Below are 22912 nucleotides of genomic sequence, written 5' to 3' on the forward strand. Positions count from 1 at the left end.
AACAGACGATAAAAATTCGATAGCCATCTATTGGTAATGGGTAATCAGAAATGGAATACAAAAAGTTATCGTGAAAGCGAGTAAAAGAGCGAGGACGAGAAACATCGCAACAGTGTACACATATAAGAGGAAATATAGTGAGAAAGAAAATAATTAGGTAGGGCGAGTTTATGTTGAATTCTCTTGCCCGCCCATCCCGTAAAATAACTAATTAGAAATTGCCAATTAAAAAGTTACCACTCATCCATCCAGGCATTTACCTTGATTGGACGAGCACACTGATATTTCTACGCACTCAGCGCTTTTCCAGCGAAAGACCAGTAGCACCTTTCCTATACGAACCCAAGTACAACCAAGCGTGCATTTGCTATAAAGAAAATTATCAAAAGCGTTTTGTACAAAAATTACAACAAAGTCAGGATTACTTCAGAGGGACTTATGCTTGAATAAATGTCGGAAGGAACATTTTATTTATAATATACGAATTATTGCATCAACCATAGCATTAAAAATTTTCCTCAAAAATACTGAAAAACCATCAGCGATAGCAATACCAATACCAATCATAGTTAGTCACATTATTACACAGAGGATCAAACATCGGAAACCCCTGATTGACAGTATCTCCCTCGATGATATCATTTACGATGCGTCTCGCCAGGCTTTTCTCTATTTTTTCGCACCAATTATACCGCTCGAAATTCCAATAACCGCCAACACAAACTGACTACACAAATTTACTACAATTCACGGCAATTATTCATTTGCTTGCGTATTTGTTCGTTCTGACATTATACTAATAGGTTTTTTCGCCTATTTGTTCACGGTATTCCATATACAAAGAACTTATAGGTGAAACGATTTTTATCTCGTAAAAAGATTCACTTGTAGAAAACAAATAAATTAATACAACCAGTTTATTTATGTACCTTGTACTACATACGGAATTATGCGTTTTTTTCGTGATTTTTAACACGGACAATACTCATTGATAATATATTACATTATTAAATTAAAAATTTCAGAAATAAATTTATTAAAAAAATATTAAAGTATGCCTAACACATAATATTGTGAATCTCTATTAACGCTCTTAAACATATGAGTAATATTTAGTTTTTAATAATACTTGTGAAAAAAGAACAATTACAGATGTTAAGAAAGAAAAATACTGATTGGATGTAAAATTACCACCTATAAGTATAATCGAGTATTTTTAATATGCGCTAACGAAAGTATTAACCCATTTATGATGTTAAAAACTCTAAGAAAAAAGAAATATCAAAAATAAAATTACGGTCTTGAAAAAGACGCACGCGCGTGTGTTCGTGTGCGCGTGTGTGTGTGAGGAGGGCCGGACGAAAGTTGAATCACTAGAAAGATAAACGAATTAAATAAAATGCACGCGAGTACAAGAATTACAGAGCTGGGAGGCTACTAATTAAACCGCAGCCGTTGACAAAGAAGTGATGTGGAAGGAAGTAAATGGAAATGCAAGTAAGTCACGAGCTGCAGTATGAATCTTTCATGTAAAAAGTCTGAGAGATGGAAAGATAGAGAACCATGATTCGTGAAAACATCCTTTTCGCAGCAAAGAAGAAAGACGAGACTACGATTGCTATACCATAGTGTCAATATCATTTTTCATTCTACAATATTAATTTTTTCTTTGTCCATTCTTTTTCAATTATACAAATAATATATATCTTATCATGTATAATATATATAATATATAATACATATATAATATATAAAATATAATAATATGTATCATCTTCATACGATTTTTATTTTTACGTGTTTCGATCGTTCTTTCCTGTATTTTTTTTTTAATTTAATTTTTGTTTTTTAATTGTAATAGCATCATACAGGATAGAAGCTGTTTCCGAAATGTTTGAATAAAAATGTAAAAGAGGTAACCGATCCCATTGTTTGTTTAAATTAACACGGTTGTCTCTAGCTTTGGTGCGCACCAAAAGAAAGATAATCAATTTTGCACAAAGGACTGTACGAGCTTGCATTCGTACAATTAGTATAGCCTATATTTGCACGTAATCATCGAATTGAATAGTGCAAAGCTCTTATATAACACAGATGAGAGCTGCAATGCAGCTTGACAGAGTCACTAATCTCTTTCTTCGAAAATTCGTATTATTCACTGAAAGAATGAACGATGAAATTTATAGTCTAATTATTAAAAATATAGCAAGTATTATTCTTCAAGTTACTTTATAATACTAATTCCAATATCTTTCTAATCGCTTTAACGTAAAGATATTAATAACAAACGGCTTTATTATTATAATGATTTGAAAATCAATATAAATAAGCAGAACAAAAGTGAACATGGCATTGTAAGATAATTTATAATAATATCTATTCATTTGCCTATCTGTCGATCTTTTTGCAACATAAAGTATACATTGACAGAATTTATTGTTAGACAATGTGAAAATTACAATTCTCTTTGTTAAATGATTGTAATTAATCTAAATTACAGAAGGCTCGAGGGTATTTCCAAACTCTTGCGCAAATCCTGAACGCCTTATTTACTGTGTTTTAATTCCCTGCAAACTACTCCAAGGGGTTCTAACAGAATATTCAATATAGGTACCTGAATCGGCGATTACCAACGCTATTATAGGCTGCTGGATGACGAGGCAATTATACGTCCGCAACTGATACTATCGAATTATATTACAAGTCAAGTATGCGTAATACGTTAACTCGTTCGCTTTTATCTCTGGCTTATACCTTTTGACCTTTTGTACTAGCATTCACTTGCGAAATACTGTATTTATGCATTTATTTCGCTAAACACTGCTTCTCCATTCTCTTCATTTATAAATAAAATTAAAAAAAAATAAAAATAAAAAAATAAAGAAAAACAATTGCTTAATAAAATGGGTTATACTATTTCCGACTTGTTAACTAAATGGTAACTCTTTTTTTTATAATGTATATAAAAAAATAGATATGCGTTTTTCAAACGATGACTGAACAACATAACCTGGCCAAGTACTACATAATATATAATTATATTATTTACTTTTACTTTTCAAATAAATTCGAACTTATCAATGTTTTATTAAATATCACAAACTATTTACAAATAAATTAATATTAAAATAACAAACCTTTGCATAATTAGACTTTACTTTACTCTCGTGTTAATGGCCATTATTTTATACAATAACTCAAGTTCACGAGAATTTGAATGAATTCCGGTGTAATTGCTCGACTCTATATAACAAGATTTTTCTTGTACAGAAACAGATTTCAGAGCAAAATATTTTATAATCTTTTTACGCTAACTTATCTTGTAACCTGCAAAACCATCAATCGAAAAAAGTTTTGCGTACTGATAGCTCCGACCCTTTAACTAGACTCATGATACATGGTAAGAGTCTGCTCCTGCATTCGATTTTTTACTAAAGTTCCCGATGATAAAAGCGAGAGAAGCCTCGAGGCAAAACCTTGTGCACTCTTTTTTATATTTATGTATTTATGAGATTTATTGCTTGGTGAGAGACTCGGCAAAAATGATTAAAAGTAAACATGAAGCAGCAGTAGCAGCCCTTGCTACTTGATATATACGTAACAAATCTCAAGTACTCAAACAAGTTATTGAATAGCTTCTACTGTTGTTCCTAGATTGACTGCCTCATTTTATTTTAAACTACTGTTTTGAGAAACTGTCTTTGTCACGGCCATTCCTATTATATTTTCGTTTTCCTCTGGTCACTGTTCATGAGCTTCTTTACGTAGTCATCCACACATTTAACTTAATTTTTTTATATACATACATACTTATTGGTAAGTAATAGTTGGTTTGCTTAACTACTTAGATATAAAGCTCAAGTATACAATTTTGCTAATAAAATTTAGAATCGAAATTCAGAACGTAAATTTAACATTTAAAAATAAGTACTAATAACTAAAGCATTAGATATAAATAACTTTATTTATATAGAAACAACTACAATATATTTATACAATTGCAAGTTTCTAGAACTTCAAAGATTAGAAATACTGTTTATATGAGTATAATTATTTCTGTGTGTATTAATTATTTATAAATGCACGAGTTAAGTATATATATATTACCTTTTTGATTATAACTATAATTCTATCTTTACTTTCAATTTTTCCTTAAACAATTTTTAATTAATTCAATCAATTTTAATTAAACATTTTTTTTCTTAAAAATTATTATTTTAATATTTAAATTATTTTCTATTTTCAAGTGAATATATTTATATTATAATATATCAATGTTTATATTAATAAATGGCAAGTAATATTAAAAACATAATTAGAATATATTAGATAAACGCAAAGATCGTCATATTTTCACAGAAATATTATCACAGCATTATTATTTGTAATACATGAATGCTAAATAGAATTCATGTATTATAATTAAATTATAAATTGATTATGAAATGTTATAAATTATAATAAATACATTAACAAATTATACTTCATCAGAGATAATAAATATATTACTATTAGTTATTCAAATTAGCAGAAGTTTTAAGAAAAAAAAAAGTATATATATATATAACAAAATTTTAAGATAAAATTAATTAATCATATATTAAACAATGTAGTAATTTTTTTTTCGATTTTCATATGATAAATTCCACGTGCTGATCCTCTTTTTGTGGTTCCCAATAAATTCATAAAAAATACTATAATGAAATTATATTTTTTTAGTAATTATATAATTTTTATCTATAATATTTATATAATTATATAATATAGATTAAAATATTAATCACATGTTTCTCTATTAATCTATCATATCCACGTTTCACTGTATCTAAAACTGTCAAGAAATTAATTTTTTATATTAACACAATAAGAAAGTCGAATATTTATTTACCTTATAAATATTTTGCTATACAATATTGGAAAAAAAATAAAAATAAAATTAGAATCGATCGTCTTCTCTTTGTAGGCAGTTATTTATGCAAAATTTCTAATTTTTTTAAAAAAAAGTTATATCAAATTTTAATGTAAATTGATTTTATGTTTACACTTCTTAACATGAAAGGCCATTTAAATATACGACATAAAATTTTTTTATTGCCTATTTGACATTACAGTGGTAAACTTATGTATATAAAAAAGTAAAAGAAAAAAATTAAGTAGAATAAAAGGAAAATTTTCAAAAAGAGCAATACGCGTGGTAAGTTTATAATACGAATCTTTAGACTAGCAATCTTACGTTAATTGAAATTTCAAATATCAAGAGTCTAATTGATTCAAGACGTAGCGTTTAAACGATGAGCGCAGCTCATTGGCTCTACTATTCCCACTGTAAAATGATAAATAATGAGAAACACGGGCAGAGAGTGAGATGCACACAAACATGTTCCGCAACTGGACGAAGAGTCATGCGTAAGGCCCTAGTGAGTCGCCTAATTGACAGATGTTATTTACCCAAGCAGACCACAACATTGCCACCGCGCAATCAACCCCAGAGTAATGTAATATATTTGCTAGGCATCCCCGCAGCTTGTTTTCTGACCCTTACTAACGCACTGAGCATAATTTTTACCAATTACGACCAAAAATCCTTTCCCTATTTATTTATACTTCTTTTCATCGTCCCTCCCCCTTCCCAATATTGTAAGGCAATTTGATTTTATAAAGCCTACTTTGACAGATTCTAATCCAAATCAAAGTGTTTTTCTTCTAATATTTTTAATTATGTGTTTTGCAGTTAGCAGTAATGATAAATGAATAACAAATATATATTATAAATATTTTCAATGAGTCTCTTAAACTAATGAGTCTTGATTTTACTCCTATCATGGGATCTTTTGTATGTATAATTTTTTTTGTATTTAATACTTTTCAAAGATCTTTTAATTTATATAAATCAAATAGAATTAAAAAGTAAATTTGGAATTTTTTATGTATTTAACAATGTTTATAAGCTTCAAGATAAAAATGATGTACTTAGAATTTCTGTAGATACATCTACAGAATTATATTATAAAGTTATTCAAGTTTGAAATTGAAAAAATAATTCACCTCAAATAGAAAATTCTAAATTAAGATTCCAAACAAGTTTCGCCTAAGAAACCATAATGAATTGAATCTGCGTTAGTGTATGAAACCATTTAGAAATAATTAATACACACGCAGGCGTATGCAAAATTTTAATTGCATTTGAATATTTTATTTGCCTGGAAATTCTACATTTTTATTTTTTAGTTTTGCAACTACCATTATAGAGTGATAATGTATTTACTTCGTATATCCACAACCAATTTAATTAAGTTATAAAAAAATGCTCTTATTATTAACGTAATAAAATGCTATTTATAAATGCATGTATTTAACATTTCCTTTAAATTTAATTAAAGCTTTACTGTGAATGTTAATAAATTGAATAATTCCTCAATAACATTTATATCAATTGCATAGATAGTTAATTAGATTAAGATTAGATAATTAGAAAAGTATTTTACTTTGTATATGAGGTTGTTATGAGATCGATATTATCATGCTTGAAAAAATGACGGTCGCTAGCTGTACTCCTACCCTCAAAGTTGACATAATAAACTCTATAAATTAACAACTTATGCAATTATATATTCGAACAATAACTAGTTGCCCATTGCATTAAAAAAAAGTGGATAAAGAGTATAAAACTTCTTCCGGTGAATGAAAAAAAATATAAGGAAAGAGCATATGAGAATTAATGACAAGTTTGACGATCTAAGGCTACAGCAATAACGGTGAGATAAAACAGATTTCACCGCAATCTCAGAGCCCCGGAGAACCAGGCGTCCGTGCTCCCTGGTCGTAATCTGGTATTCACTCACCCACTGAACGTCAAACCACTCGTATATAATCCGCTATTTACTGAGCAAGTCGGTAGGGGATAGCGGGACGTAGTTACCTGTCTAGTACACCCACTTTTAGCGAGGAAAACGAATGCAGTTGCAGGTAGGGGCAGAGGAAACAGTAGAGGATGAACGAGTAAGAGAAGGACATGGCGCACTATTAATTGGGATTAAGTAAATCAAGACGCTAATTAGCTCGTCCGCTTCCCAGTAGCTCAACCAACCAATACACAGAGGAGGAGAAAATGAGAACGAGAATGGGTCTTTCTCTGCTACTGGCTGTTTGTTCGTTCTCTCTCTCTCTCTCTCTCTCTCTCTCTCTCTTTCTCTCACTCTCGCTATCGAGGAACTTTAGCCCTCGCTTTACCTTCATTTAATTTTGCCCACCAATTTGCTACGGCTTCAACACACACCGTCCCTCTTCGCCCCGCCCAAACGTACTAGTCAATATCTCAACGTGTGTGCATGGATGCTTGGATACGCAGGCATACATACGCATCACTGATTCATTATTTTTATAAGCTCTCACAACTCACTTTTTCTCTTTTATTTACCTTTTTCCCCAGCTTCAATTCTCTTTTTAATACAATTATAACGCGAGAGGAACTTTATTCTATAACATGCTAGATACGTTCGCTTGTATCTTCGGAACAGGATGTGCTCAATTTTCCGCGGATGATTTAAAATTCACCTTACCCAATATCATACAAGAAAAAATTGATAAAACTCCAATTTAACTAATGATACATGTATGCGATTAAATAAAACATAAAATAAATCAAAATTAAAGGTTATTATCATTATTTTATATTAACTTTGTAGTATTATGCAAGAGTGCATTGTTTTTCGTTAATATTGAAATACTCAATAATATTGAAATAAATTAAAATGAATCTCTTCTTTTATTTATTGGAATGTAGTATAACATCTTGAAATTCAATGTCTAGATCTTAATTTACTAACTACGTTAGTTATATCAATCAAATATAAAAACTTTTGCTTGAATATGAAATTTTCTTTCTTTTTATCCTAAACTCTGGTAAATAAATCGAAATTTCTGTCATACGCTTACAAATTTTTTAACAGCTAAACATTATATTTCATAACAAAAAGATCAATTCAGATATAATTTAATGAAGAAAAATTTAAAAAATTTTGAAATCTAAAATTAATTATTTAACAAATTTCATTAATTAATTTTCAAAATAAATAAATAATTGTATTAGTTCCATGTATTAATTAAATAATGATCGTAGTAAATTTCTAAACTTGAAAAATGTAAATATTAGTTTTAAAAAATTATTTTTGATCCAATACAATTAATTAAAGAATTTCTAAAAATTCAAGAAAGCGTGCATAATATTTGACATTAAATAAAAAATAACTATTTTTGAATGAATATTTCATGAATATCTAAACTCTAATTTCTACAATTACATAATATAATTGAACGATAAAATCTATAATATATAACATTAACATTAAATACATTAATTTAATTAATTTTCAAAAATTAGAAAACAATCTAAATAGATTAAAATTATCTTTTAAACCTTACGATAAAATGAATATTATAAATATGCAGCTTTAAATAGGAATTAGAATTTAACATTTGACTTTTAATTGGCTACTTTATATCATTTAATACTATAAGAAATATAAAGTTGTTTTGCCTTTTTCTCATTTTTCATCTTCCACAGAAGCCAATCCATGTATCATATATATTTCAAAAGAAATATAAAGAAGAAAATCAACAAATATACATTATGAATTACTTCAAATGCGCTTTAACCAATTTTTACTCGTAAAATTAAAAAGCAGTATGTCCCTGATATTCATAAAAGCTTTCTGCATGTACATTATCTGTCGAGTAATTTTCCATCGAAATACCTATGATAATAATTGGCAAAAGAAAAAGAACGAATTGGAAACGGCATCATCATTATTCTCTTTTTTGCTTTCGCTAGGCAGAAGCAAGAGTCCCTGGTAAAGTATCTTCGGTTTAATGCTCTAGCTCGAGTCGAGACAAGCTAAGCAAACACTTTTCGCGATATTACGAGGCACACGCTCTCGCTCCGGGGAGAGAAAATATCTCGAGGGTTTTCATCCGGGGCAAACGAACGCTCAACGAGATTTACTTCTGTCTCTGTCTGCCTCTCTCTCTCCCCCACCCCCTCTCATATTGATATAGAAACTCGATTCACATCTACTTTCCAATATATGTATATACAACTATAGTAAGATATTACAATGTATACATAAGAATCTTTTTTCGCCTGTCTTTATAATTTTCTATCAACGCAACGCATTTTCATTCTCTCTCTCTCTCTCTCTCTCTCTCTCTCTCTCTCTATATATATATATATATATATATATACCTCTTTGTCTCTCTGTCTCACTCACTCACTAAAAATAAATATAAATTGTCGAATTTTATAGAACCTAAATATTTCATCTACTACACAACTTATAATTTTTCTCTCTTGTCTTTTTTGTTTTTATCTCTGATACAATTCTCAAAGTCTGATACAATATCAAATTCTAATTTTTTATATTTTTTTTATCATAAGGCATTACAATTATACATTATTACAGATTATAACCAATTAGAAGATAAGTTAAATTGCTTAATCAAACACCTTAACTGCTGTATATTGCAAACATTTTTTTAAAGTAAATTATTTAATTATAAAATTAAGCAAGCTTATTTTAAAACATACGAGAGCTTCGCACTTAATATTTTTAACTATTGCTCATAATTTTTTTTATTTAAGTTAATTAAATATCTGTTTATAATTATTATTATTTACAAAAATAAAAAACTTGGATTTTATTAATAATTTTTTTTTTAATTAAACTATCATTAAAAAGATCTTTTAAAACTTAAGATTTATTTATATTGTAAATTAATTAATATCGTAGGCTCTGATAAAAATAACTGTATTATATTTCTGTGCATCTACTTAATGAAATATTAGATGAATAATATGTATAATTTTTTTATAAATTCACTATAAAAATTGAAAAAGCATGCGGTACTTTCCTGTTCGTTGTATACATATTCGGTATGCCGCGTACCAAAATTAAATATATCAAAACCCGTTATTAATTTTTCGTTATTGTGACTATATCGAATTTTATACATTTTAAATAATTATATAATCGTCTACTTTACAAGTATAATTCATAATAAAAAATGGTAATAAAAATGGCAATTGTAAACAATATTGAATATAACTACATAATATTATAATTTATTCATTGTTAAATATTATTTGAATACTATGGTTATAAACATTTATTATTGATATTAAATCATATGTAATCAAGCGATATTTGAAATTGCATACATTTAATAATGTTTAATTAGCATTTTAACACGAGCAGTCAATAGTTTAGTTTTTAAGCAAACAATCGAAGGGTTAATATGCGTATGCAATTATACTGAATTTTGAAGTGTACTGCAATAGCGGAATTGAACTTTTACTATTGATGTAGTTGTATCACAGTGAAAGAAAAGATGAGGGACCATAAAATAAAGCTAGAGTCGAGAGAGAGAGAGAGAGAGAGAGAGAGAGAGAGAGAAGGAGAGATGATGATGATGATGAAAAGCCTATTCTTGTTATATTCTCTAAGGATATCATACCGCACTCGACGCCTTCATTCACCTTGATACTTATTCTTCTAAACGTACACAGATGTTTCAGTACGAAAATCAAAGAAAGAATAAGTCAGAATGAAAGAGAGAGAGAGAGAGAGAGATTGATGGTTGTTTATATATTAAGACAATGGCAAAGGGAGATCGAAAGGTTTAAGCCAGCGCTTTAATAGTTAATCGAAACACGAATAGAAAATTATAGAAGCGGCGGGAAAGAGATAGAAGCAAGAATGAGGAGGATGAAAGAGGAAGCCTCTGGGGAAATGTGCATAATCACCAAATCCATTCCGCACATCGCTTTCTCATGACCGTTTGTTTATTATTGGCCCTCATTTCCCTCTGCGCATACGGTATAACTACTGTCCCTACTACCTCTCTCTCATCCCCCACCCTTTCTTCTCAATGCAATCGTCCTTACGGATTCAACCTCTAGTGTGTGTATCTAATGTCATGACAGGATATTACGCTAACGCTTGCCGTAAATCTCTTAATCCATCGTGTCCATCAATTTTGTCAAAGGCCGTGGGGTTCCGCGAGACCAATAATTAACATACGAGCCAATGTACGTACGATGCCTTCGCTCGGATTCAACATAATTATAATATAAGCTCAATTGCATGCTCGAATTTATATAATACATAAACGATGATCGAAAAGCAATAGTGTTTACATATATTTTTTTGCTGTTCTTTAATAATTTGAATTTTTTATCAATCGAAATGTACCTTAAGAAATATAGGAGTTTTTAAAGATATAAAATGCATAAAAGAGTGTCTAAAGTCAAACAGTTCGTCCATCTAACAATGTCTACTTTAAAGGGTTTTGAATATATAAATTAACATGAGCTTTCATATAATAGACTTTTTTATGGTTTAAGAAAATTTACCCAATACTGAAATTTTTATAGTTAATGAATTTTCAATTAAGCAAAACTAGTTGCACATAGTCAATATTCAGACTGTATAATACAGTCTAATATGTTACATAAAATGTCTAGTATTATAAAATTTCAATTAAACAATAGTCTATCGACGAATATAATAAAAGTGAAATTGCAATGGATGAAAAGAGCGTGTCTCTCATCCTCTCAAAAGTCTAAGAGTGCAAAAAAGCTCTGGAGAGATTAAAAGGACACCACAGTTGAAAATTAAGAGAATGGAAAAAACACGCGAGCTTGATTGCTTACAGCCAGCAACAATGAATTACTGCCAAGGTTATTCTACAAAAAAATGCATAAGTATCTTGTATTTTTTAATAATTTCACAAATGTATGAAAAGCCCTTTTTTCTTTTTACCAAAGTCGTTTGCTCCAACTACTTTTTCGTCTCTTTTTATCCAAGTGATGTTTACCTTGAAATCTGAGTAGCACACCTATAGTTAGAAGCTAATAAGGAAGCTACTGCTAGTAAGTTTGACGACACGAGTTCCCAACTCATTTAACAAGACTCGAAGTATTTTATTTTTTCCTGATTACACCTCATTACATGGCTCGGTTCAATGTCTTTTAATTTTATGTTATTTTTGCAGTCTATTACCAAATAAATAAAAAAAACCTAAATTCAACTTTCAGTTTTTTTTTATTTTATAATTTTTTTTATAGAAAATATGTAAAACAATGAATTTTTTCCTTCATTTTAGCGCTATGCATATACTTATTATGAGTGTCGATATTATCCCTCATAAATTAATCAACATTTATTTATGACAAAATATAAAGTGTACTCCTCGAGTATCTTTGTTAAAAAAATCCTACGTGAACATATTGATTTATTATGAATTATATTAAATAAATTAAATGATATTTACATTGAAAATTTCCCCTAATGCTCGAATAATTTAATTAATTGATTCGAGGCAAAAAATATTAAAATAAACGTGGCTGCAATTTATATATGATATATTAAGCAAAGAATTAATTATAAAAAAAAAGAATCGCACAGAAAACGTAATATGCTATAAAAATCGTTACCAGTACTATTTATACATTTTTTACGATGAAAGAAGTTAATAGAAACTCTGGATACATAATATACTGTAAAATCAACGTTTAATATATGCTAGGAGACATTTTAAATTATACTATCAATAAGTAAAAAGCATTCGTATAAATGAACAAAAATATATACTAAAAACATAACAAAAGTAAAAAAATTTTATTTACAAAATACGTTTGTACATATAAAATTATATATAATTAAAATAATTTTTCTTTCTTAATAAAATATTTAATAATATCAACATCAAATATTTAGTAATTATAAATGAAAAATATCTTGAGCTAAAGAAAAACTAAATTCATATTAGTAATCTAAAAAAAATTATCAAAAAAACATATATTCAAATAGTATTTTGTATTTTTCAAATTTCAATTCATATCACGAAGCGACGCTTATAAAAAATCTTTGTAATATGAAATCCTATCGCTAATCATTTTTTCAATTGAAATCACAAGCAAACATAAAGATAGAGATACACAGGGATGGAAATAAACAGAGAATCTGGAAAAATGAGGCTCGACAAATTGAAATGAAAACAAATAAATGAGATCAAGAAGTGCAACGGTGGCACTCCAGAGACTCGGCTTAACTTGGCGCTTCTCAATCGACTATTGCAATTGTCAGAATGGGAACGGTGCTAAAATACACGAGTGATAGAGAATGAGAAAGAGAGAGAGAGAGAGAGAGAGAGAGGGTGAGAGAGGAGTGAAATAAGGTCCAGTTTGAAGCTTGGAGCAAGGGAGAGGGCTGAGGAGCACGTGCGGTAAGCGGCAGCCAATGTGATGGCCAGGAGGGCGGTTCTCCACCCTCTCACAATTGCCGCCGCAATGGAGGCAGTAGTGGGGCGCAAAAATTCCTGGCGTTCCAGCGTGCATCCGAGGCACCCGCTAGCGACTTCTGGCGTTCAAATCACAACCGCGCGACGGTTCACCCGGACGCGCTCCCAACATCTCTTATATTGAATTTATCCAAGTGTACATCATGTATAGCCTGTACAGAGCGTGGTTTGGAAGCGAAGAAAGCTACCCAAGACTGGAATCGCTTTCGCCACCAGACACCGTGGTTAGGGTTGGAAGCGAGGGCGAGTATCATTTCGTAGCACATCGAGCTGTTCTCGCTGCACATAGCGGCTACCTTAAAGCTTTGCTGACGAGCGCAACGAGTACCACCGCTGACAGTTCTATAGGCGCATCCTCCTCACACAATGGAAACCAACCTCTCATCAGCTCTGTCGTCGTCCCCTCTACCATTGGTAACTAGCCTCCCTTTACCTTTGACCCTCCAATTAAGTAAGTAATCGCTTACAGGGCACTACGGGAAATGGCCATCGCTAGTTTTCAGAACAATTCAATGTATTGTGTATATCATAATTATCATAATTACATTTGTAACATCAAACCCAATTTTATTTATTCTAAATATCATTGATGAAATGAGTTTTTTAACTTAACCAGCGATAAACAATGATAAACATTAAAAGTGCATCGTACAGGTGGTGAAGCGTTTGCGCCTCTACTTAACTATATGTACACGGGCCGACTGGAGGTCAGCCTCGACAACATCTACACAGTTTTACTGGCCACACATTTGTTACACATGCCAGGTGCTTTGGAACAGTGTCGCGCAGCCCTTCTTAGGTTGCGAGAACCTTCGGTCATCCCAGCTTCTGTTTCACCAACATCTCAACCACCACCGCAATCATTACCACCGTTACTTCAACCACAACAGCAGCAACAACTGAACAGCGTTTTACGGCCGGTACCCAACCGTCTCTTAGGGCCAACCTTTTGCTGGTCTCAAGGCAGTGCCACTACAAGCCACCTTTACTCAGCGAGACAACTTGAGTTTTCGCATCTACCTTCTATCCAATTACCATCAACTATCTCCGTACAACCAACGCCAACGATGCAAAAAACGGGTTTCCCCTACAGGTGAGCCCTTAATCTCTAGTATGTATTTTCATTCAAATATGTATTTTACTTATTTAACAAATAAAGACCTATACACAAAGATCTCCCAATTTAAAAAAATTTCAAAATTCAAATGCGTCGTTTAATTAAATTGAGATCCAAAAATTGATCGGTTTTTTTATTAAGGTTTGAAAGTAAAGAGCCATCGGTCTCGCCGTCATCCAATAGTTCTCAATTGCAACAACACTCAACTGGCAGGCGTTCGCCTTCGACTAGTCCGGAATTAGTAGTCGCCTCGTCCTCGACGAGCTCTGTAACCCAGCGTAGTGACGAACAGCAATCTCTACTCCGTTGTTCCAGCCCCTCTACCACCAATGAACGAGCATGCGATGGAGGCGAAAATAATAGACAAAACCAGCAGCAGCAGCAACAACAACAACAACAGCAGCAGCAGAAGCAGCAACAACAGCAGGAGCAGGAGCAAGAAGAACAGACGACTCATCACAGTAGGTCCTCTCAGCAAAAAACTCAGTCTTCGCGCATAGGCCGCGGCAATAACCAGCGAGAAAAGTCCTCGTCGTCCTCCACCATAAGTGGCGTCGCATTACAGACTCCCGGAGTCGTTTACGACGTTGCTTGCTGCGATGGTCCGGTCCGCTTTCATCGTGTACTTAATGAAAATTACTCACCCTCCGCCGATCAGGTAATTATTGTAATAATGTTTTTCTTTAAATTTATATTCATCATTCTAAAGTAAATATGTTGAATGAACTTTACATTCAGGCTTCAGTAAGTAATAATCAACAGCATCAAGATAATCATGATCAAAAAAAGCTGCAGCCAATGCAACGCCCGGTCGAGTATCGATTATTTCCAGGGCAATGTAATGGTAGAAACTCAACCTGTCACCAAACGCAGGAATCTCCAGCTAGTTGTCGCGAGAATGATGAAAACGAACACCACAGTATTCAAAGTCAACCACCGCTTGCATTTGGTAGCATCAGTGACAATCGATTGGGTAACTTCACGTGCGCTTACTGTCAGCATACGTTCAAGTCGCAATACTGTTACCGCAAACACGCGCGTCGGCATCTGCTTCCGACGGATGCCGAAAATGCCGTGAACCTCCAACTTTTACAGCAATCACAACGACAGCCCCAACCTCAACAAGAGCCACTAATCCAACAGCAGGAAGTAGAAGGTTCGCAGCTAGAAACCAGGAAACGCGAGGTCCGTCTCCTCGATCTCAACGTTCAATATTATCCATGCAAGATATGCGGCAGCAAGTTCCCAAGTTACTATTTCGTGCACAAACACCGAAAGCTTTGCCACGCAAACGTAGAAGAGCCGCATAGCCGTTTCTCTAGCGCAGAGGACCGAATACCCGTCAAAAATACGGTTTTGTCTCTGGTTCCAACACAACAGCATCAACCCAGCACTAGTGAAAATATCCAAAAACCGACCTGAGCTTTCCGACCCTGGGTGCACATGGACTTCCATCGGAACACCCCCTTCTCTATTTAATTTACACTTTTGAATCATTACTTTCCTTTCACAAATATCAGAACTGTGACCCCAGTGTTTTGATTATATAATGAGAGAAGTTATGATTTATTTTGATGTTCTGTGCAATCACTTTTTAAATAATTCACCTGTACGTATGATAAAGATATTTATTCATGAATAGCCCAAGTGCTTATTGAATTCAATGTTTATTTTAGTATTATATCAGCAGAAGTTGCGCTTTAATCGAACAATTTGCAAATGTAAACAATTGCCAAAAACGGTTATAAAACGAATTTAAATTTGTACGTGAAAAAGTAAATTACTACTTCAATCAGCACATTATATTAAGAAGAATATTACATGTAAGTAAATGAAAATAAATGAAAACCCATTAAACGTGAATTGAAGTTTTTTATAATGCAACTAACGTATGTAACATTGATAAAGGCATTTATAATTAAGAGGCATAGTAATTTGATTTTTAATCAAATGCGTAATATTTAATATTTCTGATGTAAAAAAGCAAATAAAATAACGAAAATTCTGTATATATCGTTATATATCGTCGATTATCTGTTAATAAACGAATTACCACATTTAACTTTTGTTTATTCTGGTTTAAAATCACTATACATTTTATAAATTTTCCTTCACAATACATTTCAGAAACATTTTTAAAATAATTTGAGTAGCTTTCTCATTAATACATTTACATTATTTTAAATATAACTATGTGTGCATATATTTTTTATCTGCAATTTATTTGATTATTAATTTCGAAGTATACATTTATTTACCAACCAATATTATTATACATTTTATTAACCGGCAGAAACATAAATTTTTAAATTTATCCTTTAATTTATTTAAAATGTAAAATACTTCTTCATAATTTATATCAAATATATTTTTAATAGCTCTCAGGCTTAGAAATCATGTTCTTAATTAACGTATTTAACCTTCGTAATGGTATATGAAATATAATTAACTGAATGTCCAATAATAAATTTATTGATTTATAATTAAACATTATTCAACATATTTTCTATAAATCTTGGAACTCACCTAAATACATAAAAAATAAAAAAATAAGAAAATTTTATAGACTTCCAACAAAAATATAATAAATCACATTATATGTATCATGACCATTAAATAGTATATTGAATTTGTTAATATTAAAGAATATTTACCGAAATGAAAAATATTAAATCATGAAAAGATCACAAGCATGTGAATATAAATTTCTATCATACTGTAAATATTAAATTTTAAACACTGACAACTAAAACGATATGATTAACAGAATTATGGTAACGGATACTGATTCAACTATATATCCTCCTTTCTAAATAAGACTCCATGTATATCACATAATGAGTACTGTAAAATCACCGATTATTATTGTTGCATTAATAAGAGCACTTTGCACGAGTGAAATGCTTTTTTAGTTATTTCTCACGGTTACAATTTTAATAACTGTTTTATGTATCAATAAAACTCAATATTTTAATATATATAATATGATAATATTTGCCTTTCATAAAAAATTTTCTAATAAATAAATGTATTAAAAAATTAATACTTATTTTTGTATATATTTAGACTTATTAATGAATATAAATCAAGAATATTAATTTTTAACCTATTAAAAAATTTTTAATAGTTTTTACCGTTGAAATGTTATATGCATTACGTAATTGAAAATGTTAAATTATATCACAATTAAAATTTAGACGAAAAAAATTAATGGTTATTTGAAATATTTCATGTAATTATCATGAAACACTTTACCAGAATATACAAAAACATTTTTAGGTTTTAAAATTTACAAATACCTTTTTTCTATTTTTTATTGGACATTTATATTATTACTAATTTAATTTAAAAATAAATGCAGTAATTAGAAAAACACAATCTACAACGATGTATAGATAATAAAACAAAATTTAAATATTTGTTTAAAAAATACATATAACTTATTTTTAACTGTTTTTCACTTTTGAATCAAATTAATATCATTAATTAAAATAGGACTATAAATCAAATTTCATTTTATACTTGTCATACAAGTACAATTATTTTTGTAATATGGATAATATGGACCAATAAATCAATACAGAAACAAAATTTTGAAGATAATATTAAAAACTGGCCTTATTATTTATTAATTATTAAAAAAACTAGTATGTAATGGGAATATATATATAAAATTTAAAGCATTTTGAGAATCCTAAACATAAACTTGGCATAATATAAATTAGATCATTATTACCCGATATTAAATCATTACAACTTATTTTTTACTTCACTATTTGTTTTTAAGAAACTATGCTTTAGCAACAGAAAAAATGATATCATTTATGTGAGATACATCAATTATGAACGTAATTTATGATTAAAACAAAATCTTTTTAATAATTTGCAAATTGTATAAATCTATCGTAAAAATGCTGAAAAACTGCTACTTAATCTGATCGCATAGGCATTGATAAAATAAAAATGAACATCTGATTTTTCATCAAATGATTTAATTCTTAATTTAGTTGAAAGTTAAAATAAAATTATAATTGAAAAAAGTAAAAAAATTGATATTGATAATATAAATTCGATAATTATAAAGAATATTGTTGACTTACCTATCGCATCTATGGACTGTGCTTCCTCGTCGCTAGTTTCCATGGGCACCGTGTGATTTTCCTTTTTCTTATCTTTTGATCTACTAGTGACGCTCGAGCTTCCTCCTGTAATACCAGCATTCTTTTTTTTATCTTTTTGCTGCTGCTGCTGCTGCTGCTGCTGCTGCTGCTGCTGCTGCTGCTGCTGTTGCTGCTGTTGCTGCTCCAATTGAAGGTTAGTACTTGTATTGTTAATATTCGTTACGCTCGTATTCGATGATGAAGACAGGGCGCCTTTACACTCGACCCTGGGGGAAAGCGAATTTCAAATTGTAAATATACAAAATTATGAGTTTAGCTTTAAAGTAAATGAAATTATAAATGGATAGTAAATATTTGTGCAAATATCTTTCAATGGTCATAAATGTAAATTTAATTTAATTAAAATAAGTGAAATCAAGTCAAAGAAAAAAAAAATTATATATGTTATATATAGTAAAGATACAGAGTTTTTTAAGTATATTGAATGAATTCTCGATTTTCAGCTACAGGAAATATACAGATTCAATATAATAAAAAATGTCCATGAAGAATAAGCATAAAAATATAGTAAACTTTCTTATTTACGATAAAGAATACAATTTTTTAAACGAATATCCTAGGCGATTATCATAAAAGAATCGATTACTAGCTACCTTGAATTAACGCGAAAATGCAAATCTTTGTTAAACTCTACCTCTTTCCGAGCCGCCATCCAAGTAAATGAAATCCGTGAATTCAACTCAATTAAGATGATGAACATTGGGTGAATATCCAAGCAAACATTGTCCGCTAACCAATAACCATTGATTAGCATTGCAATCTGCTAATGACTGATCTACCCCCCTTTCTCTCTATCCCCCCTCTCTCATCATTCATAATGGAAGAGAAAGAGAGGGGGGGCCTATACCCCCAGACAAACGTTGAACTAATATTCAGAACAATGTAGAGAAAGAGTAAAATTTTAAATAAAATTTTGCATTTTTACGAGATATATCTTCAAAATTTGATTGTACTATTTTTACAAAGAAGAAATGAAAAGAGGCCGGCTACCTACTTTATCTTTATTGGAATATATGAGAGAATAATAGACTGAGATGCCTAGAATAGGGAGGAAGAGAGTTTTTTATTTGCTTATAAAATCTCTTTCGATTACTGTTCGCACGTATGACATTTAATTTGCCTACAGCTCGAAATTGATTAAAAGAAGAATTATTCTTGTCACTTGCAATATTGGTTAAATCAACTAATACATTATATTTTTTTCTTTAAAGTTTTTTGTTAATACTTTTAATTTATTTATTTTTATTTACCCCTTAAATATACATAATATTTTTTAACATACATACTTTAATAAAAATTTCAAATTTTGATATGGCTTTTATAATTAATAAGTGAAACGAATCTGCGTATTTAGATTAAAATTTTAATAGATTTGAATTACAACATGGGAGAAAAATAATATTTATTAAATATGTTATTAAAGCAATTATTTGGAAATTAGGAGTGAAAGAATAATTACTTTTATATCAATGATAATTTTGTATTCAAATTAATATATAAGTAATTAATTTTAATAATTATGAACATCAATTTTTCAAATAAATTTCCAAATTATTTTTTTTTATTCATCATAAAAAAACGTTACCAAACAAAAATTTCGAATAAGAATTGTATAGCACTTTGATATACGTTATAAGATAATTATATGCTTTATTAAAAAAATAATAATTTTAAAGTAAGTTAAGATAAATTGAAATTTACATTTTATACTAAGTAAAATCAATCGTATAGTTATGAAATTAATTAAGAAAAACAATAATATGAATTTTACAATATAGTTTTTCAATGAGCCATTTGCTTTGAATGTAGAATTATAATAATTATTACATAAGCATTACTATTTAATTAAATAATGATATTGATTTAATATATTTATTTATTTAATTTATTATTTAATAACTATTATATTTTTCTATAAGAGATTCAATCAAAATTGCTTAAAATCATATTATCATCACGAAGCCATTACCAATTCAAAATTTAAAAACAAAATTAAATTCTATCCCCTTAACGAGAATACAAAACTATTATAAATTACTTAATGTCAGTATATTTTATGTACTTAGAATATTACTTAATCTAAATCAATCAATGTATATATATACATATTAATTATTCAAAGAAATATAATTGAAATAATAAAAATATTAATATTTTTGAATATGTTAATGAATTATTAATTTATAATAATATTGATGTTCACATCTTATTAGATGTAAGAGATATGAAGTGTTCAAGGATAAGAATAACTCACTTAATTTCTCTGCTGGAAAGTGTCTCAGAACTCGACTGCGATTCCTCTTTGATATCCTTAAGAAGTAGTGAATCCTTTAACTCTGTCTTAATTTCCTTGTTTTCCTTGTTTGCTTCACGGGCATCCTTAGTGCTTGTCGACGACGTTGATGTCGTCAGTACGGTCGACGTCGTTATCGTCTCGTTTATACTTGGGACGGATGCTGACGCTACTGTTGATGATGTCGATGTTATTGTTATCGCTGTCGTCGTTATTATCGCCGTCGTTGGCAAAGATTCTGAAGTTAACACAGCAACACTATTATTGGACGAAATAGCAACAGTGGCGATAATTGATGAGGATGGCGTCGAACCGTTTGCATTCGTAACTGAAGTTGACGATGATGAAGGAATTATCGTCGATGGAGTCGATATTGTTGTCGTTGTATTATTACTACCACTTGACGATGCCGAGGTGCTTTGTGGATTTTCTTGCGTTTTCTGTTGCTGCTCACGCTGCAGCCTCGTAGTTACTCCTGTCGTTAATATATCTATAGGTCCGATAGTGGAGTTACTATTATTTACCTAAACAAAGTATAAAAATAATTATTCCTTATATTATGTAAAGAAAAACTATGAAATCAGGTTTTTTTCTTTCTTGTTTAGCATTATATTGATTGGGAACTATGAACTGTAAATATGTTTTAATGCAATAATTCTAAAGTATATAGAAATTTATATATTATGAAATATAAATTTAACAAAAATTGGTTTTAATAATTATTTGGGAATTATACCGGTGATTAGTCTTTATTCAAAGATCACTTATATTTATAAAGATATTTTTCTGAATTCATATTATATTTAGTACTAGTCATTCCTCGTTGACATTAAAATGATAATATTACGTGTCTTATTGAATTTTAACTTAATAAACAAATGTTATTTGTATTTATAATAAAGTTCGTTAAGAGTTTAAGAATTTTGTCTATTATTTAAATTGATTTAAAAAATTTGTAATTGTAAAACGCAATAAAATGCTCAATCAATATTGAAGTAAAACGATCTATGTAGAATAACGGAATTGAAAATCATTATTATTACCTTATTGTTAGGGTTGTTTCGGGAACTACGGGTGCGCCTCGATTTTCGCAATAGCTGCTTATAATTCTCCGCTTTTTTAGTGAGGTAGTAATGATGCACGCAATCCGCCACGGATTTGTGCTCGAACGATTGGGCTATCGCTCCGAAGTTCTTAGGGTGCTGAAGGTACTTTTCCTTAAACATATCGTGTTCTGTCGTACTCCAAACGTTAATAAGTTTTCTTTCGCTGTGCAATGCTTCAAGTTCTTCCGGCTGAAGCAAACCATTTCGATTCTGAAATGCGATTTTCCGCTGCTTCGCATCTAACAGCAGCGGTGGAATAACAGCGTACGAGCGCATCTTCTTATCCTCCATCTGCAAGCACATTATTCGACGTCCCGTTTTTTCAATTTTTTAGCCTACATTCAGGATGTAATATTCCGACGCGTTATCGAGCGCGAAAGAGAATAAGTGACAAAGACTTTTATTTAGAACTGTCCAGCAAAATAAATAAAATAAGTTGAAAGTTAAAATGTAAAATACATCAGCTGTTTTCAACATTTTATGTGTTTGGATGTAAACCAGTAAGTTTAAAAAAGTGCACAAAAGTATTACATGAATATAAACGCATTGTTTATATACGATAGAAAGCAAATATACATTACTAACCTGATGAGCTTTCAACGCATTTTTTAACTCGGCCGACAACTCTTCCTGAGGAATTAGCAATGATAAGAATCTTCCATGACGTGTGTTTCGCGAGAAAATTTTTGCCAAAAATCAAAGATCTTTCAATATATACACCAACCTAGTTAATTTATATATTTAAAAAATAATATAAGTAATTTACATTTGTTTTCAAATTTTATAAAAAAAATCTAATGTACTGAGAATATTTCTGTACATTATGGAACATTCATCAGTAGATAAATTTGTCTTCTTC

At 30.1% G+C, this 22912-nt stretch overlaps 1 protein-coding gene across 1 annotated transcript in view; it reads right to left on the reverse strand.

The window, feature by feature from the left end:
* Window positions 1-22912, reverse strand: part of Smr (nuclear receptor corepressor smrter) — a 64862-nt gene that overhangs the window by 10297 nt on the left and 31653 nt on the right. Inside the window, exons 8-10 of the mRNA XM_011503577.1 lie at window positions 21991-22344; window positions 20909-21471; window positions 18574-18860 (exon numbers count right to left, since the gene is read on the reverse strand). Of these exons, the coding sequence (XP_011501879.1) occupies window positions 18574-18860; window positions 20909-21471; window positions 21991-22344 (1204 nt within the window). The remainder of the gene's footprint in view (window positions 1-18573; window positions 18861-20908; window positions 21472-21990; window positions 22345-22912) is intronic.

The sequence above is a fragment of the Ceratosolen solmsi genome, unplaced genomic scaffold (genome assembly GCF_000503995.2).
Source record: "Ceratosolen solmsi marchali unplaced genomic scaffold, CerSol_1.0 scaffold8, whole genome shotgun sequence".
In the NCBI taxonomy this organism is placed as follows: Eukaryota; Metazoa; Arthropoda; class Insecta; order Hymenoptera; family Agaonidae; genus Ceratosolen; species Ceratosolen solmsi.